Here is a 22,515-nt window from a genome sequence, read left to right as displayed (position 1 = left end):
TGAGAAGAATTTTGCGACGTAGTACACATAATCTTGTTAACGATGATCTATGATTTTGCACCTATATTTTTTCAGGAGAAAAGCAGAAAAATCATATTTATCTGACATGTAAATATTATGATATGAAAGAAATATGAAAATTATATATATTATAAAAGAAATATTATAAAAAATATTATAAGAAATGTGAAAATTATAATTGGATATTCTAAATTAATTAATTATTCAATAAATCAGTTTCAGCAATCAATATTGCCTCGAAACAAAATTATAACGACTTGATAAATTCATATCAGTCAAGACGATCAAGATAAAGACAATCGTTTTATTGTGTGATATGTACATACAATAAATTTATTTACAAATAATACAATAAATTTTGACGTCGTAAGTTATTCGTTCTTGATGATATATGTTAACAAAATACTACGCTCTTACCAATTATTGTGCCGTGCTGATATTTGAAAACTTTTTGGTCACGGAAGTTTTTTTTCTCTTCTTTTAATGTAAATGGTAATGTTCTGTTTACCCTGCACAAATATTTATCCAAGAAACGTTAACGACGTTAAATAGGCAAATCGCGCGATTTTCGGCGATCGCGCTCCTGGTATCATCATGTGTGTCGGGGTAAGTGTGTTTCTGTACTTCTCGCCTTATAGAAATATTATATTAGCTATCACTAAAATTATAAAACAAATCGGCCGTGTCTTGCTGTACGACGAGCTTCCGTCCCCATGGTGCATCGCGGCTGGGTGTTCCTCTGCAACATAAATTTTTATCGATTCGACATGGTGATCTCGGTATCTGAGCAGTGTGAGAATCATACGATTTTGCATATTTTTATAAAATCATGACAGATAGAGGAGACAACATATGCGTGGCAAATAAAATATATACAAGGTATGTCATATATATATCAGTGCTTAGCTTTTAAATTATAGCTGCGATGAAAAGAGAAAATATGCATGAAATATAAAAAAATAAAAATTATATATCTGATTTTATTTGTACGTGTTAACACGGAATTCAAATAATCGCAAATGACTTTTGTATCAATCTTTTTATATTTTTTATTGTATAAAAGTTTATAATTACTTTATTTTTTCCTGTAGTGAAAATAGTAAATAATTAATTCATTCGATTTCATAAAAAATCAATTACAAATTCCTTGCAAGTCGAAAGTTAATAATGCATTGAATTAGTTAGTTTAAATGATTAATTCAAACAATAGTTAGTTTAACAACAGTTAGTTTAAATGATAAGTTAAGTTACATTAATCGTGCAGCATGAATTAAAATAAGCTTTATATAAATTACGTAGGTGGTTTTTGTATGTTCAAACATGTAATAAAAAATGAAACATTTGTGTATTAATAAATTTTAAAATTTTGAATATATTATATATATAGTTAAATTTTTAGCGCAAAACCAGGCAAATGTAAAAGAATGTTTTGAAAGGGATGAAATTTATCGAATTTTGAAAAAAAACATACATGGCATAACAACATGTCAGTGATGAATAATGTTGATAAGTGTGATGACAATAACATATCATTCGCTGTATGCGTATCGTTATATATCGATGGACCATCCCATCCATCAACTGTTGCTCTATGTGTAATTAATGCTTCAAGTTTATAATTAATATGCCCGTTCTTTGATTATGGTACGCCAATCATTCGTCACGCATTATGGAACAGATGAAATAATTAATGGAAAGAGATAAATAAATGGAATGAATTGTTCCGCAGTGAAATAATATTTCTAATTCTCATTTCTAGAATAAAATTAATTTTTTCGTCATAAAAATTTCTGCATAAAAAATTAAGTGATAAATTAAATCATGGGATAGAAATGCGCAATATTTAGAGACGATAAAACAATTCGCTCAATTAACTTGTAAGCTTTACGTGAAGTCGCATCGTGCGCTTGATTGCATGCGCAAGAGGCAAACTCGTAAATTCCATCCGCTTGAAAAATATATCAAGTTACAAACAAAACAAGCAAGCTCCTTCTTTCAGAATAGACGAAACAATCTGTTTTCATTTAATTTTATTTCGCTCGTAACTGGACGCGCTTGAAAATTGCGCGAGATTTCGCGCGAAAATCAGATTTTAAATCGCTTTGTCATCGCGAATCGACGCATCTCGCGGTGAGTGAATCGCGTTTGGTGAGAAAAACGAATTAAAAAAAAAGAAAAACAAGATTTCGAAATCCATCGCATTTTGCAGCTTCATGTGCGAGAGATTTATTCGCGGTGTTTTGCGTTCGAGCAATCGCTGCAGCCATCGATTTCAGGCTTAACGCGTGACTTGCCAGGTACATTCGAAGCTTGCAATATTTACAGAAAAGTCAATCAATGTTACTTCTCCGCAGCTCTTCACGCAACGGGCGCCATTTCTCTCGATTCGTTGTAATTGCAGTAAAGCCGTTTGGATCCGGAATTTTTTCCAATTTACCGAAAGCCCACAAAATGCTGGTCAGAAATTGGAAAACAAATTTTGCATCGCATGCAAAATTGAAAAAAAAATTACGAAGAAAAACAGGCTACTATAAAATATATATAAGGATTCACTGAAATATAATAATAGTTTTATAACATACAATATAATATACAAAAACAAGAATATTTTAACATAAATTGATTCGCATATCGGAACATACATGTGTATATTTTTATATATGCTGCTTATATATACCTAATATTGTGTGTGTGTTTCCGTTGCCATATCATATATTCGCAATGTACATAAACTTCAACTCACCGTTAACAACGTGCACCTTTATACTACTGGGATTTGCGTTGCTCGGTTCACATTTATAGATCCCGGAGTCGCTCGGTACGGCTTTCTGGATCATCAAACGACTCGTCGTTTCGGGTCCTTTTTCCGTAACAAGACTGATACCACCGCGCGGCGAATCGAAATTGATAACCTGGTAAAAAAATCACAAAATATTTGTATTTTTAAAATTATGAAAATATATGCTTGATGTATTTGCGATTAATTGAGAGATAAAAACGCAGTGACACAAATATGTAGGAGCTAATAACGAGGTATTAGCATTAGGGTAGATTACATCTACATATGTAATATAAATTAGTATAATATAAATAGAATTGCTCGTAGTGATAATAATATCACTCCATGTGCAATATAATTATGTGACTGAATTACTGCTAATAATGAATAAATTAAATTCGAATAGTTTACATTATATATTTAAAAATTGATATAAACAAAAATATAATTTTTTAAAAATATGGATATATAATTTTAGAAATAAATTTAGAAATAAAAGCTATGTCTCTTTTAAAACTTAATAATAAAACAATTCTGTGAATCGAAAAAAATTAAATTGATGGTCATACTTTTCCTTATGATTCACATGTCGGAAGTGAGATAGCATCTATCTGAACTTTACTACCGTAAGTTTCTGAGAATTCTGAGTTCTGAGACATTGTAGCTCCGGGCGAACTAGTAGTAACGGAAATAAGAGCTAACTCTTCTTTTGATTCGTGTCGCCTAATATTGAACATGTAGGCGCGGCGTCGTATGCGTCTCATCCGCAATCATTCTTTCAAAGAATCCGCGCCTGTTTCCTTATATTTCACTGGAATCCCCGCTCTTACCGACAACGCAATGAAGCCTCTTTGGCAAAAGATAAAAGGCACCTTCCTCCGAGGTATAGAATAGTAGGTACGTAAAGAATAGGAGGGAGCACATATATACATTTCTTATGTATTCCCTTTGAGGATAGACACGCGTAGTGGCACGCCCTGCAAAGAACGGAAAAATATCTACCGCGTTTCTCCTTTCCGTTTTTCTCTCTCTTCCTCTTTCCTGTTTTCTCCCTTTTTTTGTCTATAGAAAGTTAACTCGCTTTGTATTCCTTCATACGAGATGGTAGAATCGTTTCACTGTGTATCGTGTTACGGAATAAATGATTATCTGTGAATCGAAAACCGCGAAGGATTAATTGAAAAATAATTTCGTTCCTTGGCTGCTCCGCGCGCAAGCGATCTTCTATTTCGCGTTTTACTTTGATCAACGTGCGCGATAGTGCCTTGCGAAAATTGCGTTACCTCCTGTTTCATTCTAGTAAAAGCACGTAGAATCGGTCTAGTGTAGAGCATATCGATGGCGTACCAATATATCGGCAATCAGTCGAGAAATTATTGTTTTTCTTTTTTTATCGATTGGCTTATGAGAATTTTTAATCCGAGAGTCGCGTATACACGTACGAGCGTCTCATTAGTACGCGCAGAATCAGCTCCGTTTATCGATATCATACATGGAATTGCAAATATCGGTATTGCAAAGGGGAATTTGTAATTATCTCATCATCATGATAAAACCACGCGAACGTTACGCTGCAAAATTATTTTAACGAGTTCGTCAATATTAAAGAGTTCAGCGGCATAATGCATTCTTTGTGTACTGTGAAATGCGCGTTTATCATGTAATTTTTGTTACACAAAATGGCATTAAAAGCAAAATGCATTTCAGTATCGCGAAGAAAATATGCATCAACAAACTGTATTAATCATGTGCGTCTGTTGTCGCTAGATGCAACAAAGAACGCGAAATAAATTACGAAAAACAGAAGTGGAATTATCAAACCTCTAAAGTTAAGGTTTACGCTCTTCGAGTGTACGTCTATAAAAATCTTAAGATTAATGTTTGAATATAGAAATTAAAAGATAATCTTATGTGTAAAAATTAAATGTGTACGGAATTGAATCCTAACGTCAGACTTTCAATCCTTTTTTATCGAGATTTCAATAGAATTCTATTCTAAAAGTTTTACTACAATCGAGTTCAGAACTCAGAACAGTTAAAATTTAGAGGTTTTTCGCTTTTGTGGAAAATCTATTATTTCCCAGCGGTTTATTTGCGAGGGTAACACTCACGTCCGCATTATGACTCCAAGTCATCGTCGGTGGTGGTTCAGGAGCGTATTTTACGACACACGTCAGGTTGATGGTGCTGCCCTTATTGACGAAGAGATCCGGCGCTCCGACTATAATGGTTATCGGCTCTAAAACAAGAAGGGCGGTCAGCTTGAATCTGTAGCTACTTTGACGATCGTGCAGGTAAATCGGTTAAATGATCGTAGCCCGGCGATATAAATCTTGCCATATATTCAATATTTTTATCGCGCGATACACAACATCGAGCCTGTTCTACGTCGTAAGGCGAGCTTTTGGGTCAAGTCGTGTCGATAAGATCCTCTCTTTGCCTGTACGGCCTGTTTAAAGTATCACGAGGGTCATTAACGATATATCTTCAAGAATATATGATCTCACATACACGCTCCACTTGAATATAAATGTGCGACGCACTTGTCCTTTCAGACGCTTACTTATGAGGCACTTCTCGAAGAATGTATTTATAGGCGTTATTATGATATATATTATGATATATATTTGATACAAGTTATACTTTTTTGAAATTTTTGAATTTGAGATTTAGAAATTTATAATAGCATTTGATCTAACAATAAGAAATAAAGTATACATATGTAACATATATTCGATGGAATTTTTATTTTAATATCTGAAGTTAAAGATTGATGAAAGATATTTGTATCATATACTTTTGTATATAAAAAAAATTATAAGTTTTAATTATATTCTTCTTATTATGTAATTTAAACAAGGTTTATATCGCATGCAAAGCAATTACAGAGAAGCTCTGATGCACTTTCTTAAACTAGCGGGAAACTTTCAAAGTTATATTGCATCGAATGAAACGCTTTGAATCAAACTCATGACATGATACTGAGAAATTTATATCGAAATTTATGTCCCTCCTCTCGTCAAAAAATAAATACGTGTCTTGAAAGTACGATTTTGTCTAAGAGTTCTGTCAATAAACTGAAAACTTTACCTTGAAGAAAATTACAAGTTTGCGATTCTCGCAGATAAAATCGTTAGAGTTATATAATATGATATTCATCGACTATATAAGCCTTTCTGTAGATTCAATATTTTTATCTCGAAAGCAAATTAATATTATATAATTGTATAATGTTATAAAAAATTTACTTGCTTACCGACTATTGTTAGATACACGGGGTGGCCGATGGGCGGGGTCGTTGATATTTGGCACTCATAAATCCCGGAGTCCTTGCGCTGAGGATATCGTATCCTCAGGGTCCAATCCTCCGTATGAGGAGAGTGTAGTGCCTCGAAACGTTGATCGCTGGTATAGGTGTAACGACCAACCGTTAACAAATGTATATCTCGGTGCCTCACCCAGGAAACCTAACAGAAGAGTTATCGTTATTTAATGCAATTCTTCGTTTTGTGCGATTGCTTATTAAATATTTAAAAAATGTTAATAATTAATATTTTTAATATTAGACTCTCTTTTATTATATATTATTAAAAATAGTATAATAAAATGATTTTTGTATATTAACAATCAAATTGTGAAATTAATCAAATACTTAATTAAATTGCGAAATTTTTAAGACATTAGCATATAGTGTGTGTTACTATATATTATGTAAATATGAATATTAAATAATTTATTATAACAATATCTTATAAATAACATTTTTCAAATAATTTTTCTTTTGTTAAAAGTACTCATCAAAAGTACTCATCAAAATGTTCATAATGTTTTTATCTATAAGTCTCTAATAAATTGTATTTTTAATTGCTCATTGTTAATTATAATACTAGTTTCATTTAAGATTCATTCAAATGACATTTTAATTTTTTGTAAACATTATTTCTAATATTTTTGTTCGAGTAATTTTTATCTTTAATATTTTCTATCATCGAGAAAGCAGCACGTTGCGCCGCGAGCGAATTTTGGCCGCTGCTCAACCGTGATATTCAAAAAGCTGCCAAAATATTCAATCTTTTTGATGATAGCTTTTCAACATATTATAAACTTTATAAACTCGAGAGAAGTATATTTTTACATTGTTTAAAAACAGATATTTACCTCACATCAAATGATAACATTATTCATATTCTATTAATTTCTTCAATATTTAAGCAATAAAATTATATTGTTTTTGCTTTGTCGCAATTTGCATAATAGAGTATATTTATGTTATTTTTATCTTATGGTATTGTTTGTGGTTTGCATAATACATCTCGTTTGATAAATAAATTAAAAGCTCATGTGTTTGGTTAATATTGTCTTGTAATATTGTCTTCTTGCTGGTGAATTTTTACTGTTACAATCGCACAATACATTATAGATTAAAATAAATAAATTAAATTTGCGCAAAATTTGATTTACTTTATAAAAAATGTATTGCGGATAATGAATTTAATGCACATAAGTTTTATTAGAGTTTTAATGCACTCACAATAAAATGCTCTAATTTCACCATGTTCGCACAGAGAAAACGAGAAGCCAATAGATCATTAATGAAACTTTATTGACTGCATTCTCTTGAGTAGCATTTACATTTGATTGACCCTAATTAACCCTGGAAATTGGCGACAATCGCAGAACGACTGATATTCGTGACCGACATGATTGATTTTATTCGTTATTGATATTTTAATGATTAAAAAAATTAAAAAAAATTAAAACGAGACTTCAACGAGAGATTGAAATATAAATTGGTCCAACAAAGTGTATATAATTTTATCAAATTGAAAATATATATAAATAATTTTGCTGATTGTGTAAGCAATATATTAATTGTTATGCACAAGAGCAAGTTACTTATCACTTATTATACATTAAACATATCATGTTTATCACTCATTAATTTTTAATTTGACAAGATTGTTGAAAATTCTTTTAGGCGTAATGATATTATATTTCTGCGGAAAAGTTAATGAGTTGTTCCAAATTTCAACTTATCGATATCGTGGCTCATAAAATACGTATCGAATAAACGTCAGCAGAATAATTAACTTTTGTCCTTTAATTCTAGATGAAATTAACTCTGTCATCATGCCAGTAAAATCGATCAACCTAACGAGGTGAGAGCCATCGAATTCTCACCTCGTTTCGCATATTTTATCTCTTATGGCTCGTCGAGAATAATGCTTTCACGGAACATATTTTTCGATGGCATCCATTTTAATTATGCTTGCACGAAAATTTTTCAAGTCGCCACTCGAAATAAGAGCACTTCAAAGTCCGTTTGAACATAATCAGGACGGATGGATCTAACAAATTTCGTCAGGTTAAAAAAACAATGTTTCTAATGTATTATTTAAACAAAAATATTTATAATTAAATATATAATTGAAATTCCTTTCATGATTTTTTGTATAACGTCGTTTTACACGACTCAGTATAAACATTTAAACATGTGGATTTTTTTCTTATTTTTATCGGAAAAGGAGAAAGTATATATTTGCGCGATTGCAAAATAAACCGGACAACGCGCTTTTCGGATCATTTTACGGAAGCTTCGATGTATTAACTGATCGCGGGTTGACGTCCTCTCGACGGGAGTGACGTCGCCATGGAGAGATTCGTTTTGTCCTGGTTCATCCTGCATCCGGCACCTGCACCAGCTGGAGCTCTCGAGATGACACGACCGTGTTATTGGCATTAGCGTAGCCGGCTGAAAGCCAAACAAAATCTATCCATCCGGACGAAACGACGGGGTTGCCAGCGTTGAAGAACGGAACGAGGAAAACAGAGGCGTCGCAACTGTCGTGCTGCGCGCACTTAACACACTATGCGAATGTAAAATCGGCTTTTGATAGTCGGCTATTGAAATCGATTCTACAGACTCTGCCGCTGTGGGATTTTCGGTCGCGATCGTTTCATTGTATTTGGATTCGGATGAATTCTTCGTCTTCATGCAGCTTTAAAGCGCGGCTTTTGCAAAATCGAAGGATTACATTCTTTTACGGGAATGACGCAAATAAAATCGATCGCTGTAAATGAAATTGGAAACTATGATTATCTCAAGAAACAAAAAATTTCTAAAAATTATAAAATTGAATTAAATTATAGGACTGTAATATTAAAACAGCACTGTACACGCAAGCGAAATTAGAATGTTAATTAAATTAAAGATATATTTCTTGCGGAATATTTCGTTCATATGGTGATCCATCCTACAGCAATATCGCGTTCAATTCATAACAAGTCTCATATCAATAATAAAGTCATGTAGTTTCCTAAATTTGTTTATGTAAGGTGACATGAAGTTATAAACTACGATAGAAATTTTGTATTGTCTTCTTATCTCAGAGTTGAATTTCAGCATTCACGCTAGTCCTCGCGTACTCGAGATGATACGTATGTGTCATTGGCATTAACTCCTGCAATGTTTGGCGAAATTCAACCTCCACAATAGTATATGATACTATGCGTGGCAATATCTCTTTGCATCCCTTTGCATCCCTGCATACGACTTTAAGATAAGCTACGGGGAGCGAAAATACAATTGCGTGATGCGCCAGAGCTCAACGTTATCTATGAAAATTATATCCTTAGAGAAGCATATATTTTCTCGTACTTTTCACAGTTTTCGATATCAAATACGAATATTTGTTAATTTTTCAATTTTTAATAAATGTATCAACTGTTTCGTTACACATGAATGATTATCATCTATGTAATATATGAGTATACATATAACATACATACATTATATATAATTTAATATTTTAATATATGTTATTAATATTAATAAATATTTAATTATGTAATATTCATAAATTTAATAAACCATAACTACGTTTGACCCAGGATATAAATAATTCATATACAATGTTAATTTGCAATAAACTTTAAAGTCAATAATCACGGAACATTATAAATTTACATAGCCTTTTTATATAATCGATCCTTTATTCATGAGCTTTCGTTGGTCGAAGAGAAGACTGTGATTGATCGACGCGTTCACGATATATAAGGATACGCCGATTCTCGCACCTTCGAGAGAAAGACAACATCAGGTTCTTTGCGAACGCGCGATACGCTTTCTAATAATCTTGAGTGCTTTGAAGCAAGCAATGCGCGTGCATTTACTAGCTACGGTAATAGCTTTTATTTCTGACAATAGTAATTTGAGTTAGCGCAGTTGAAACGAAGTAAAAGCGCGCAACGACGCTCACTTTGAACGATAAAATTACAGAGAGGATTTGTATGACAATTTATGAAAACCCAGGAACTTAACTGTCTGCGGATCGCGCAGAATAATTGTTCAGAAATATCTGTTAATTTTTATCAAGTTACTCATATTACATAGAATAAGCGCGTACTCTTTTAACAGGCACATATATTTGTTCGCTTATGTTGTGTCAGTGTGTACTCTATTAAATAATATAATAATTATAATTATTAGTTTTGCACTTTTTGAAACATCAGCATTTACTTTTCAGAACCGCGCGTGGTATATCGACATCATCAATATCCCTCGTTATGAAAGTGCATTCAGTACATGTTTTGTTTGTTCCGTTTAATTTTGCGATCAGAGCCGCACGTTGACGCAGCGTTTAATTATGTGTGGCTCGAATATCCGTAGGGAGGGAAGCTCTTATATAATGTTCGATTAATATTCATAAATCATTACGGGAATCATCGTGTAACATCGGATGGCACAAGCATCGGAAAGCCATAGTCCCTGTTCACGATTATGCGCTTCGTTTATAAAGATTTTATATTCCTCGTCGAACCCACCGTTAATCAACATTCCATTGTGGATATTTAAGCCGCGTGTTTTCGAAACATTGTGTGCGATCGCGAATTGTATTTGCATAGCGAACAGACTGTGTGATCACTAATTATTATCGGAAGGCCACGAAATGGATATTTGAAAATGCAAAAGATAATTATGGTTCGGCAATGATTGGCTGTATTGTTATTGTTTAAAATCGACAGAGATTAACACATGAGAACTGATTAGAATATCATATTTTTATTAATATCAAGCGAATGTAAAATTAATATTTAAAAATTAATATGTAAAATTAATATCAAGCGAATGTAACATTCAAAGTTAAAATATTAAATAATACTACAGAAAAAATAATCAATAAAGTAAATATTTGTGCACTCTCTCTTTTTCCTTAAACTTAGTTTGCCTTTAGAAAACAAATTTGTATATCACAGACGAAAAAGACACTGCGAAAAGAAAAACAACGAGAAAAGCATTTATTTTAACATAAAATTCTTAAACTCTTGTATTTTTTAAAAATTTATTATTTGCATCATATATCATACCATAGAGATTATTAAGATCTGTGGCGATGTTGATTCACTTTTTGAAGGGAAAATAAGTCGAATTTAAACTAACTTCAACAGATTACGGCATCTATACATCTGCTAACGAAGATGACTAATAACTTCTGCGATGTATTTGCAGCGGCTTCTTAGCCTAGATAAACAGCCGCTAATTATGCATCTTTGCATTCGCATAGGGAGTGGCGCTTGATCTTTCAGGATGATGAGAGTAACGTCATATATCATAACAGATCCGACGTCAACAAAGTAAGCTCGAAAGGACGGATTAAGTGCACATCACAAGTGTAGGATGTAACGGGGTTTATATAAGCTCGAATGACGAATGTTCCGATGTACTCGCACTTTCCTATCGGGAGTGAACACTTTGACCTAAATTCTGCGATGACAAACCAAAAAAGAACTGCAATTGATTGAACGGTGCAATGAAATAAGTGTCATATCTACTGTAATCGTGATATTGGATGATATTCTTAAATAAAAGTGATCAGTGAGACATTCGATTTTTAGAACGAAGAAAATATATATTTCCTAAAAATTAAAATTGTGTAGGTTTTATACAAATTTGTGCAAGAGATGTAGATATAATAAAATCTAAATAATTTTAATTTAAAAAAAATATATATACACATACATATATCGATATACTATGAATACTATCGATATGAAATCGAATTGATAGCATAGCAGCGCTTCTAAAAAATTTCAAATTGTATGTATGTAATCATACTACTTTGTACTTTACATAGTCAAATTGCTACATAGTCATATGAAAGTAATTCTTTACATTTCATTTATTCCGCAGTACGTTTGACCTATCAGAATTAATTGCGATGTCTAAATGTGCGATGGAAAAACAGCAAATAATATAAATAATTGTTAAACTGAAAATACGCGAGTCCCGTATGTAAAGAATGATTTAATAATATAATTGGAGAATATTATACTAGAATTTTCAAAGCGATAATTCGTACATGCGCTATGCAAACGTCAAAAAAAATTGCTTCCATTCGCTATATGAAAAGGGCAGTTAATAATGTAAGAACATAAACGCTAATATCGTTTGCCTTTTTCATGAGACGCCTCGCGCTCGATGAAGGAACAGTAATGTTTATTTAATAACCCCATTTACATTGGATGAACGACACCCCGAACTTCACGTAAGAAGAGTAATTTTACGAATTTTTCATCAGCGAAGCGCGCGTCCCATAGAAATGCATTTTTTGCATTGTACGAACATGATTGTTGCATCATTACAATTAGATTCAATATAACGATGGATATAGGTAAAAGAGAGAGATTGATTATTGTTAGAAATAACTCAATAATCCTTATATTTATACATATAAATGTTCAAGATCGATTTTAGCAACTAGTTGAATACTATTAAATCTGCTGTGTGCTAAAACGAGATCAATGTGCATAATGTATTACGATTCTCATCAAGAAGAGAAGCTTTTAGTTCCAAAATTAAAACAATTTCTTATATATTTAATACATTCAATACTTCTCTTTCGCGTGCGCTGGTGTTACTTTTTTTACTTACTGACTTTCATATTCCAGTCGAAATGACAGTTTAACTTTTCATCGACCATTGATCGATTAAAAAATCGTTTGACGAGTTTCTCGGTGGCGAGAGACGAGCGAGTGAGCGGGCGAATCTGGCGACGTGACGCGCCGTTAAAGTATCCACTACGATCACGAAAGAAGGATCGCAAGGTCGTTTATGCGGCCCTACCCTTAAATTATTCAACAGCAACGTGGGGTAGGTGGCCAGCACGCTGTCCGCTTCAAGCTAAGATATAGCACCTCTGGTCACGAACCAGACGATGGATTTTCCGATGACTTACCGTTCGATTCCCCAAGTTCTTCACTTTGCACACGAGATGCACCGTCTTCCCTACCAGTCCGGTGAAGTTTGATTGCATAGAGGTGTCGAAGTGGGGCCCGGTGCCCGGCGTCGGCCATTCCTCTAGGAAATCGGTTCGAAAGTTTCTTAAGCATGACGCTATACCACCTGGAAACAGAAGAAGAGCCTCCTATGATTGCGTTAATCTGTCGGAAAGAGTCTATTTTATGGCAAATAATTTTTTTAAACTATGGTTCACCAATACGAATAGCTAATTCATGGATGTCAGATCCTCTTTTTAACGCGACCAAGCCAGGTTACGACCCGCAACGGAATAATTGAATGTCCCGTAACTTTTTATAACGCGCTCGTGGATATCCCATAAGGATAGTTTGGAAGCCGGCGCCCATGAGATTCCCCGAGTATCCGCCAACTTTCGGTGGATTTACGGTGCATCACATTCTATGAGGCCACTTGACTTTCGAAGCGTCAGGCGGAAACTCAGGCATCAGACCGTTAACGTTCACCCGGCGCGTCACATTGGGGATCGTATGTAACATCAACGTCACGGATTGTCGCGTCACGTCAGTCGCGCATGTAAAAGTTCGCGTGGCAGTACGTGAACGGACCCATTTAAATACATCACATTATATCTTGACGTGACGGTAACGTTCCTTTTCGTGACGGCAGTGCGACGTTAAAGCCGGATTTCCTCTGAAATCCGCGCGATATCGTGCACACGTATACCGTACGTGTATTTTCTAGTTACTAAGCATATCACGCGTGCTATTTGAAAGATATTTCTCTCTTGCGAATCTTTTATCAATGTTACGCAGAATGTACGGGAGGATTATTTTATTGAAATCCCAGAATAATTTCAATTCCATTGAAATTGGTTTAGACAACGGAATTGCTAATAATAGCTGTATGTAGACTTCCCTTTATGTCTCTATCACGTTATACATTGCAGATTAAATTATCGATATTAATATTTTATGCAAATACGAAATACAAAATTTATTAAACTTGCAACTAAATACACATCTAAAATTTGCAATATAAGAAATGAAAATATTTCATCGAAGTATGATATAGTTTCTTTTAACAATACAAAAATACAGCTTTCTCAACAAAGAGATATTATGTAAATTAGTACGGAAAAAAAACATGTTACATGTTTTTTTCCGTACTAATTTATATAATATCTCTTTGTTGAAAAAGTTGTATTTTTGTATTGAATATTTTTGTTAGAAAAAACAAATGTACGAGAAAAAATGTAAATTGACGATGCGGAAATTTTGTTGAAAATGAAAAAAAATTCGAAAAGAGTTGCAAAAGTAGTCCTAGTTCCAACCAATTTTGTTTTCAGTCACTCTAGATTTCGTTAACTTTAGCAACGGGCGCCTTTGATTAACTACAGTTTTTGACGTAAAGTCGTTTCGCTACGAAAAATAAAAATCGACAAACGTCATTTGCAAAATAACGAATGCGGAAATAACGACTCTCTGCATGCTGTTTTTTTCTATTTTGCTTAAAGATTTTTGCCGATGGCAAATTATCATTAGCAGTATGCGTAGCTCTCTCTGCAATTTAAATATTTGATTAAGGATCGCTTTTCTCGGATTATTCAGTATTATCAAGTTATCGTTAATGTTTCTTTCTTTAACTGAATGCCCATATAACTATTTTTTATTAAATTTTTATTAGCGTTCCTATCCCACGGTTTTAAAACGATGCAATGTTATTTACTGCACGCATGCGTATGCGTCACACGTCTGTGACGCATAATTATGATTATTAGATATAATTGAATTACTTATCTTTCTATCTCTGTAATAAATGCATTTCGTGCGTCTCAGTGAAATGGTCATACTGCTGCTTTTTGTATAAACAAGTATTTGCATATTTATGTTGCACATAATGTTATATGGAAAGCATATTTTTCCAGAGAAAAATATAAAAGAAGATACGAATATGTGAATCTCTGGCATAATTTAAAATATTAAATATTAATGCTATTGCATGGTATTTTAAAGTAACATTGCTTTCCGAACACTAATTGATAATAATTCCTTCATTCTCGTCTCTATAATCCGTATTCTTACATTCGTGATTCTTGATTAAGACACAGAATTATACAGCTGCAATAGCGTAGATACTCGCGATGCACGCACGAACTATCACCAACTCCGAATTGCATTTCCGGATCAGCCGCGAGTGCGGCAAGCACTTTCTCAGTTGCGAATTATATTTCGTCAAGTGCTTCACAAAGCCAGACAGCCGTGCGCCACGAATTTCCGACTATGCGATGTAGAGCGAGTTCGCGATTAGTACGGAATTGCGTGCACTCTTGCTCATTGCCAGAGTTGATTTCAATAGGGATAGAGATACTTATTTTACTTCCTCATTGTCCTTTGTCAGCGACGATATTTTCAGATTCTCGTTGAGTTGTCGTAATTTAATCAAACAAGTTCCGTACGCGTTCTTAAGCATTTAAAATATTTTGCTGTTTTGCACAAAGTAATATTTTTAAAAAGTAAAGGAATATTTAATGAGATAAATAAATATATATAAAAGAATGGAAAAGTATAATAGGATAAAACATAATAATTGCTTTTGCTCGATTTTGATTACAATTAATGCTTATTCTCCTTTTCCCCTCGAGCCATCTTCATTTTCTTTTAAAATTGCATTTGCGTGAGAAAACTGACGCATTTTTCACGTTTTTAACATCACCGCAAGACAATGGTTAAGCCACGGACTTTAACGGGAGAATAGCTGCCGGGCTTGTAAGCGCTACGAAGTTTAAAGACGATGTCGATGTGCGCGTAATATCAAACTTCATCGATGGTGGGATTAAGCATAATCGCCGTCGGCATCCTCCGTTACTCTCCGTGCCTTCAATTTCGTCCAACTTTTCAAAATATCGGCCGTGATGTATCGCGATGTATCGTCGCGGATAATACAAAGTTTGTGAACAAATGGATTTTTTCGGCGTCTGATCGCGGCCACGTGCGCTTATTGCCATAAAACAATCCCCGTCTTTCAAGAACGTGCTTGGTATAAGCACTTTCGTGACGTTAACGTTCTACCTAGGTTCGTTCGCGAGACTGCCACTCATTGAGTCGTGGTTTCTTGCTGATGGAAGGTGGTTCCCTCGAACATATTCGATGCAGGCGAACACACATATTCGTTCTCCGTTCGTGAAATTAATTTTTCTATTTTCTTCCATAGAAACTTTATCGTGTTTCACGCAAGAAAAGTTCTCCTGCGTGCTTTCATTAAAATGTTCGAGCAAAAAATGTACACGAATTGAAGTAACGATATATTTATTTTCGTGTCGATGTATTCAAGGACTGATGATTCACTCAAGGCGTAAATTATGTTAGCTACACAAATATCTGTTTTGCAATTTTATCTGTAGTTTCTGCAATGAGATTATTTATACATGTACATATCTAAATTTATTTTTTTCCTACAAATCATATCTACATATATTTTCGTATTTATTCTTTTGCAAATACTTGTGTAGATATATATATATATATATATATATATATATCAAGATGTCAATAAAATAAATATCTTTATGCACACATCACACTGTTTAGGATAATTGCTAGGAATTAATTTTATGCAGTCGCTATTGCGTTTTGCACTCAAAACAGAATGTTCAAATATGCATATGCATATGTGTTTGCGTGTTGATGGACACATTAAAGGAAAATTATTAATAATTTTGTTTTATATGCAAATTAGATTATACGGATGTAAAAGTTACTGATTAGTCACGACATTTTATATTTTATATTTTACGATAAAATATACAGAGTCATTTCTTATATGTCAAAATACATACGTTTTCATCGTAACGATGATTGTTATAATAGTTAATGCGAGATAGCAGATATTATCGATGATTTAAATGAATTTTCTGACGACGCGTGAAAAGCGATCGGATTAAAATCTCCTTACAAGGAATTACGTTGTTGACGCAATGGGCTTGCTATTGATTCGAACGACCGTTGGTGGATCGAGTTTTATGGTCCTTTTAGCCGAGAGGGAGCTGAAACAAGTTCACCCCTGATTATCGGATCGACCGAGAGACATTCTGTTATATTAGAAATTAATTTTGTTTTGAAAGGTGCGAGCATGAATTTTCCTTTTGTTCCGTACATTACCATGATTTTGAAAAAGTCAATTTATAATTTCTCTCTTTATTAACATTTTAATAACTGTTTTACATCGAAATTTGTCGTCCGTGATTTCACTAGAAAAATATTTCAGTGATATTTTCTTTTATCCGGATTTCGCGCTGTCGATAAATCGCTCAAACTTTTTTAGATAAAGTTTGTTAATCTTCAAACATTTGCATTTTTTTCTTTTCTTTCCATGATCAATCTTTCAGCTCTCACTTCTTATCATTCGCATACAATCAATTTTATCTCTTCGGTGTCACTTCTTGTCTGTCAAATACACTAGGTAAACTCAGAGATCTATCTGATCGATTCTCAAGATAAATATAGAGATAGTTGAGGATAAAGATGCGTTTGCGGGACAAGCTTATCATAGGCAACGGATTACCCATGATCCCTCGCCGGAAATTAATTTCGCGCTCGAATCCACAGGAACGATTTTTGCGGGGATTCAATCATCCGCCCGTCGCTCGCATCATCGTCGTCTTCTCGATATAACATGATAGAATTTTGGACGAAATCGTTTTGATACTACGGAGAGAAGCATATCACTGCAAACTGATCAATTCTGAAATTGGAATTACTTTAGGTTGTCAACTAATAGAAGAGAAGATAGAATGTGAGAGCTCGTGTGTGGCGATAAATCTATTAGTAACTTTCGCTTCTTTTTTCGATCACGGAAATATTAGATCGATGTTGTTCTGAGCTTGTGCGGAAATTGTAGATAGCTGCTCCGACCCGACGAGAATAGGGTCGAGTGTGTGGACAGCTTTACACGAACGTTATAATTATTTCAGACCTTAACGTTCTACGAGAAGGATCCGATGGTCGCCACTATCACGGTTCATTCGTCAAGCCAGAGGTAGATTCTTTCGGACATTGAAGGACAGTGGCTGGTTTGGTTAGCCGGCCACAAAATCCTATTTCCCGTTGACCGTCGTTTTACCCTTCCCTTTCCCCTATTACCGGCTTTCCTCTCGTGGCCGGATAAGCCAACTTTGTTTCCTGGCACTCGAATCCCCCGTTCAGCGTTTTTTTTTCCTTTTTTTTGTTTCGATGGGCAGCTAGCGCGAGAATCTGCAGTCGCATTTAGGTGAACAAAGAAGGGAAAGAACACGAAAATCGTTACAATTGCAAGAACCTTCATATTGAATATGTCTCTAACATTAATCAGAAATATTTGAAAACTGGATGGCAATATAAATAAAAAGATCGGAGCTTATTTGTTGATTCGTAACATCTAGCTGATTTATTTAAAGATTTGCCATAGATTTATCGTATTATTGATGACGATTGTTAATTATTATTAATAATTATTATATTAAGATAATTATAAATGTATGTTTTATTCTAAAAAAATATATATAAAACATTAATTATTATTTATTTTGTTATTAAATAAATTATTTATTTTACTTTTAATTATAGCATCAAAAAATATCAAATATTTGCATGGAAACGCAATTCAATAATGTAAACATAATGTAAAATAATGAAAACTTTTCCGCATTGTAAATTGCACTGCAACGAGAGAATGCAATGTCATATCATAAAGTTAACAATCATCGTTAACTTTATTTAATTTCGCAAATCTCAAAGCACAATCATATTCTAACAAACTTTTGCCAAACAATTAGAAAATATTCGCTAAACAGTCCGCAATTGTAAGAGAAGTTTTATAAATAGTCGAGTAATTTCATATTTCTCAATTTAATTGTGTTTTTGATGAATATTTCTCACTAAGACGCGCATTCTTTCCTTCGAAATTAATTATATAGATCTATAGCGTTTTAGTTAGTTTCTTTATTTCGATTTTCCTGAACCGAATCTTCGAGCTTTAACGAATTATTCGTATATCTATACATTTTTCTATTTACATATAGCCAAGTTTCCAGTTTATATATCTATCTACCTGTTTATTCATTTATTTGATGTACTACTTTTGCTCGCCTGGAAGTTAGTAGACTTTCCGTCTTCCATCGAGCGCAAGCTGCATATCCGGGAGTCCCGAGATAGAAAGAAGATGGGGCATAAATAACTATCGTGAGAACTCTTCATGTCGCTTTTACTCCGGGCTATAATATATCTCATAACGTAGAAATATGAAGATAAAAGTAGCGTTCACTTATGTGAGCTCGCTAGAAATTTGTCATCCGGCAGCTGTCAGTGTCGCCGCTAATTTTAAATCAATGAATCAAGAGTAGATAAACAAATCTCATTCTACTTTCTTCCTCATTTTTCATAATTCTTTTCTGTTTAAATCTTTCGTTCATCCTTTTGTTTATCTTGCGAGCAGCTTTGCAAATAATATGAACACAATATCATACCCACACATTGTTACTATTTCTGTTAAACAGTTGAGATAATTATTGACAAATATATACTCGTATTTCGGTGTCATTTCATTATATCAGCTAATTCCATTAACAAAGTAGTACTGGATTAGAGTAATATGGGAAAAGCGTGTAAAATCTCGACTCCATAAAAGTCCGCTGTAAATTCTACGAGGTCAACGGCTGCATAAACGCATCACGTACACTGACACGTAGAATTTATGTGACGTCGTTTCTACGCGAATGAGAACGAACATATGTCGAGAAATATCTACAAACATCGTCTTCGTCGTCGCGATAATCCGCGGTTACAGCGACCTTCCGGTTCGTTAAGTTTTAACATAGCCGATATGTCTGCGTCGTGTGATACCTCTTCTTTCTTATAGAGTTAATAACGACGCGTGTTGACACGAATCGTGAATCAAAGAGTGCTGCGAGTGCTGTTAATGAATTGTTAAAAATAAATGTCTGAAGGGTGATGAACGGAAGCGCGTGGGCGCGACGTTTCTTTAGCAAGATCGTCAAAGGTCAAAGAGCGAATCAATTAATAGTAAGTCAAGTAATCTGTTTTTAATGAGAGATAATTGAGAAAACAACAAATGTATTCTAAAATTAAACTGATATTATTTGTGAATTTATTTAATTATTTTGTCGACGCCCTTTTATATTAATTTAGCTTGTCGCTTCGTTTTTAAGAAAATTAAAAACGTGTGTTTCTCGTCACGCTATATATTATTCTCTTTTTTTTCAACGCGGTAATATAAATTGCACTATATTCCGGCGTGGTTAAATTAAAACTGCATCTTTCGGCTTGGTGCTACAGTAGTTAACTGAAATTTGAATTTTAACGGCAAACTACGCCGCGATACGCGATTCATCGTCGTTGTTGTTTTTAATTACTCCATCACGTGTGAAAACAGATGAATGACCGAGGAAAAAATCACGTCTCATGATAGAAAGTGCATAGAGTGCGATGGCATTAAATGGGGTTATGCTGTGTCATGTATTTTTCTTCTTTTAATTGAGCTGTGACAGTTGTCGCGAATGCGAATATGTTTGCGACATATGGGAGAATTTGCCATGAATTTTCTCAACAATGTTGATTTCGTTCAAGAGACGTTCAAGAAACTCGAGCATGAATTCAGCGGCGAATAGGGACTGAAATTACATCTACGTTAATCCGCGTGTAATTCTATAATTCTGTCTCCTCGAAACTTTACCGATGAATCTAGTGCTTAAATTCGATAAATCTCAATGCAAGTCTTACGATTCGATAAATCTCAATGCAAGTCTTATCTCGACGATCTTTTGAATCGATTCATAATCGCTACTATGAGGTTTCTGTGTTTTTTAAATTTTTCATAGCACTAATATGCATAGAGTAACGTTTTAAATGTGTTTTGGTATAATTTAAGTGTTACTTTGTATTATCATTCAAGCGTTAACGACACTTAATATATAAATGCATATATATATGCCCGACATTATCAAAACTGTGACTACTTGCAAATCGATTCAAGTAATCCATTATCACTGTCAAGTCGGCATTTTCATTTTACATATAATCCTAACAAGATGTTCATTACGCGTATTTGAATGAGATGAAAATTAGATTTGCTTTGTCACAAAATATCGACAAAAGCAAATCTCATAAAACTGAAAATAACTTGGATAATGAACAATCGTATGCGTACGCTATTTCGACTATAATAAGAATTTGATTCAAATTTTTATCAGCTTTGCATTTATACGTTTTTGCATGACCACTTCGAGGATATCTGATTATAGTTCTCGAATGAATGGTTTGCAGAATCCGTTCCTTTTTTAAAAGTACTTTTTTATCGTTAGCGTACTGATCGTGAACTTTGTGAAATCATGCCTCTTGTATTTCTACGAGAAAGTTTGAGATATCTACGTCGTTTGCGCCAAGTGCCAAGTATTGGCGTATTTCCGAGAGAATTCTCAACCCTCCTATTTCTAGTAAAACGTGCGGACACGTGTGCTCAAAGCGATATGGAATGTTAAAATAAAGAATATTATACAAATTCTTCAAAAGAAAGACATGTGAATGATATCACAAAGAAACTCATAAAACATTTAAAGAGAAATGGTAAAATTAAAATGGTATAAAAGTAAAAAATATTATATAGATTAAAAAAAAAAAAAATATATATATATATATATATATATATATATATATATATATATATATATATATAGTCATCTATGCAAAAGCAAGGGTTTGTTGACTGCAATGTGTCTACACCCATCTGCATACACATATATGCACATATATAATAATATACGTTGCTTTTAATTCGAATTTTAATGAAAAATTTAGCAAGAGATTATAATGCTGTATCTCCGGGAAATATATATCTTGAAATAAATAGTTATCAAATATTGTTTACATTTATCTAAAAACATTACGAAACTTGCTGAATATTTACAAAATTGAGAAATGAAACATAAAACTATCTATTTATATATATATACAATATATATATATATATATATATATATATATATATATACATATGAAATAATAAAAAATATGTAAAATAAATCTTTTTTTGCATAAAAACAATTTGCAACAATTACGAGCATCTTTATGATTTATTATAATGTTAATATTTATATCGAACAAAGGATGCACGCCAAGATCTGCAACAATTGTCTGTTCTTTTCTCTCTACAATTATATATTTTATTATGCAAATTAATTCAGCCCTTGCCATCCCAAGTATAAAGTTTGTTATTATCTCGACATAAAATTCTGTTTATATTTTGTTGAAACTGATTATAATATGTATAACTCATTAAAATTAAAATTGCATATTGCACGATAGTTTTATGTTTCATTTCTCAATTTTATAAATATTCAGCAAGTTTCGTAATGTTTTTAGATAAATGCAAATAATATTTGATAACTGTTTATTTCAAGATATATATT

General features: G+C 33.3%; 1 protein-coding gene across 2 annotated transcripts in view; it reads right to left on the bottom strand.

The window, feature by feature from the left end:
- Window positions 1–311: 311 nt before the first annotated feature.
- Window positions 312–22,515, bottom strand: part of LOC105257842 (zwei Ig domain protein zig-8) — a 61,462-nt gene continuing 39,258 nt past the window's right edge. For both annotated transcript variants that reach the window (XM_011268744.3, XM_011268737.2), the window contains 5 exons: window positions 13,036–13,202; window positions 6,057–6,267; window positions 4,912–5,039; window positions 2,765–2,933; window positions 312–760 (listed from right to left, as the gene is read on the bottom strand). In XM_011268744.3, coding sequence (XP_011267046.1) covers window positions 654–760; window positions 2,765–2,933; window positions 4,912–5,039; window positions 6,057–6,267; window positions 13,036–13,113 — 693 coding nt within the window. In that variant the 5' untranslated portion in view covers window positions 13,114–13,202 and the 3' untranslated portion in view covers window positions 312–653. The remainder of the gene's footprint in view (window positions 761–2,764; window positions 2,934–4,911; window positions 5,040–6,056; window positions 6,268–13,035; window positions 13,203–22,515) is intronic.

This window comes from Camponotus floridanus, unplaced genomic scaffold (assembly GCF_003227725.1).
Source record: "Camponotus floridanus strain SB8 unplaced genomic scaffold, Cflo_v7.5 scaffold46, whole genome shotgun sequence".
Lineage (NCBI taxonomy): Eukaryota > Metazoa > Arthropoda > Insecta > Hymenoptera > Formicidae > Camponotus > Camponotus floridanus.
Note: the sequence above shows the minus strand (reverse complement) of the source record. Positions and strands in the feature narration are given on the sequence as shown.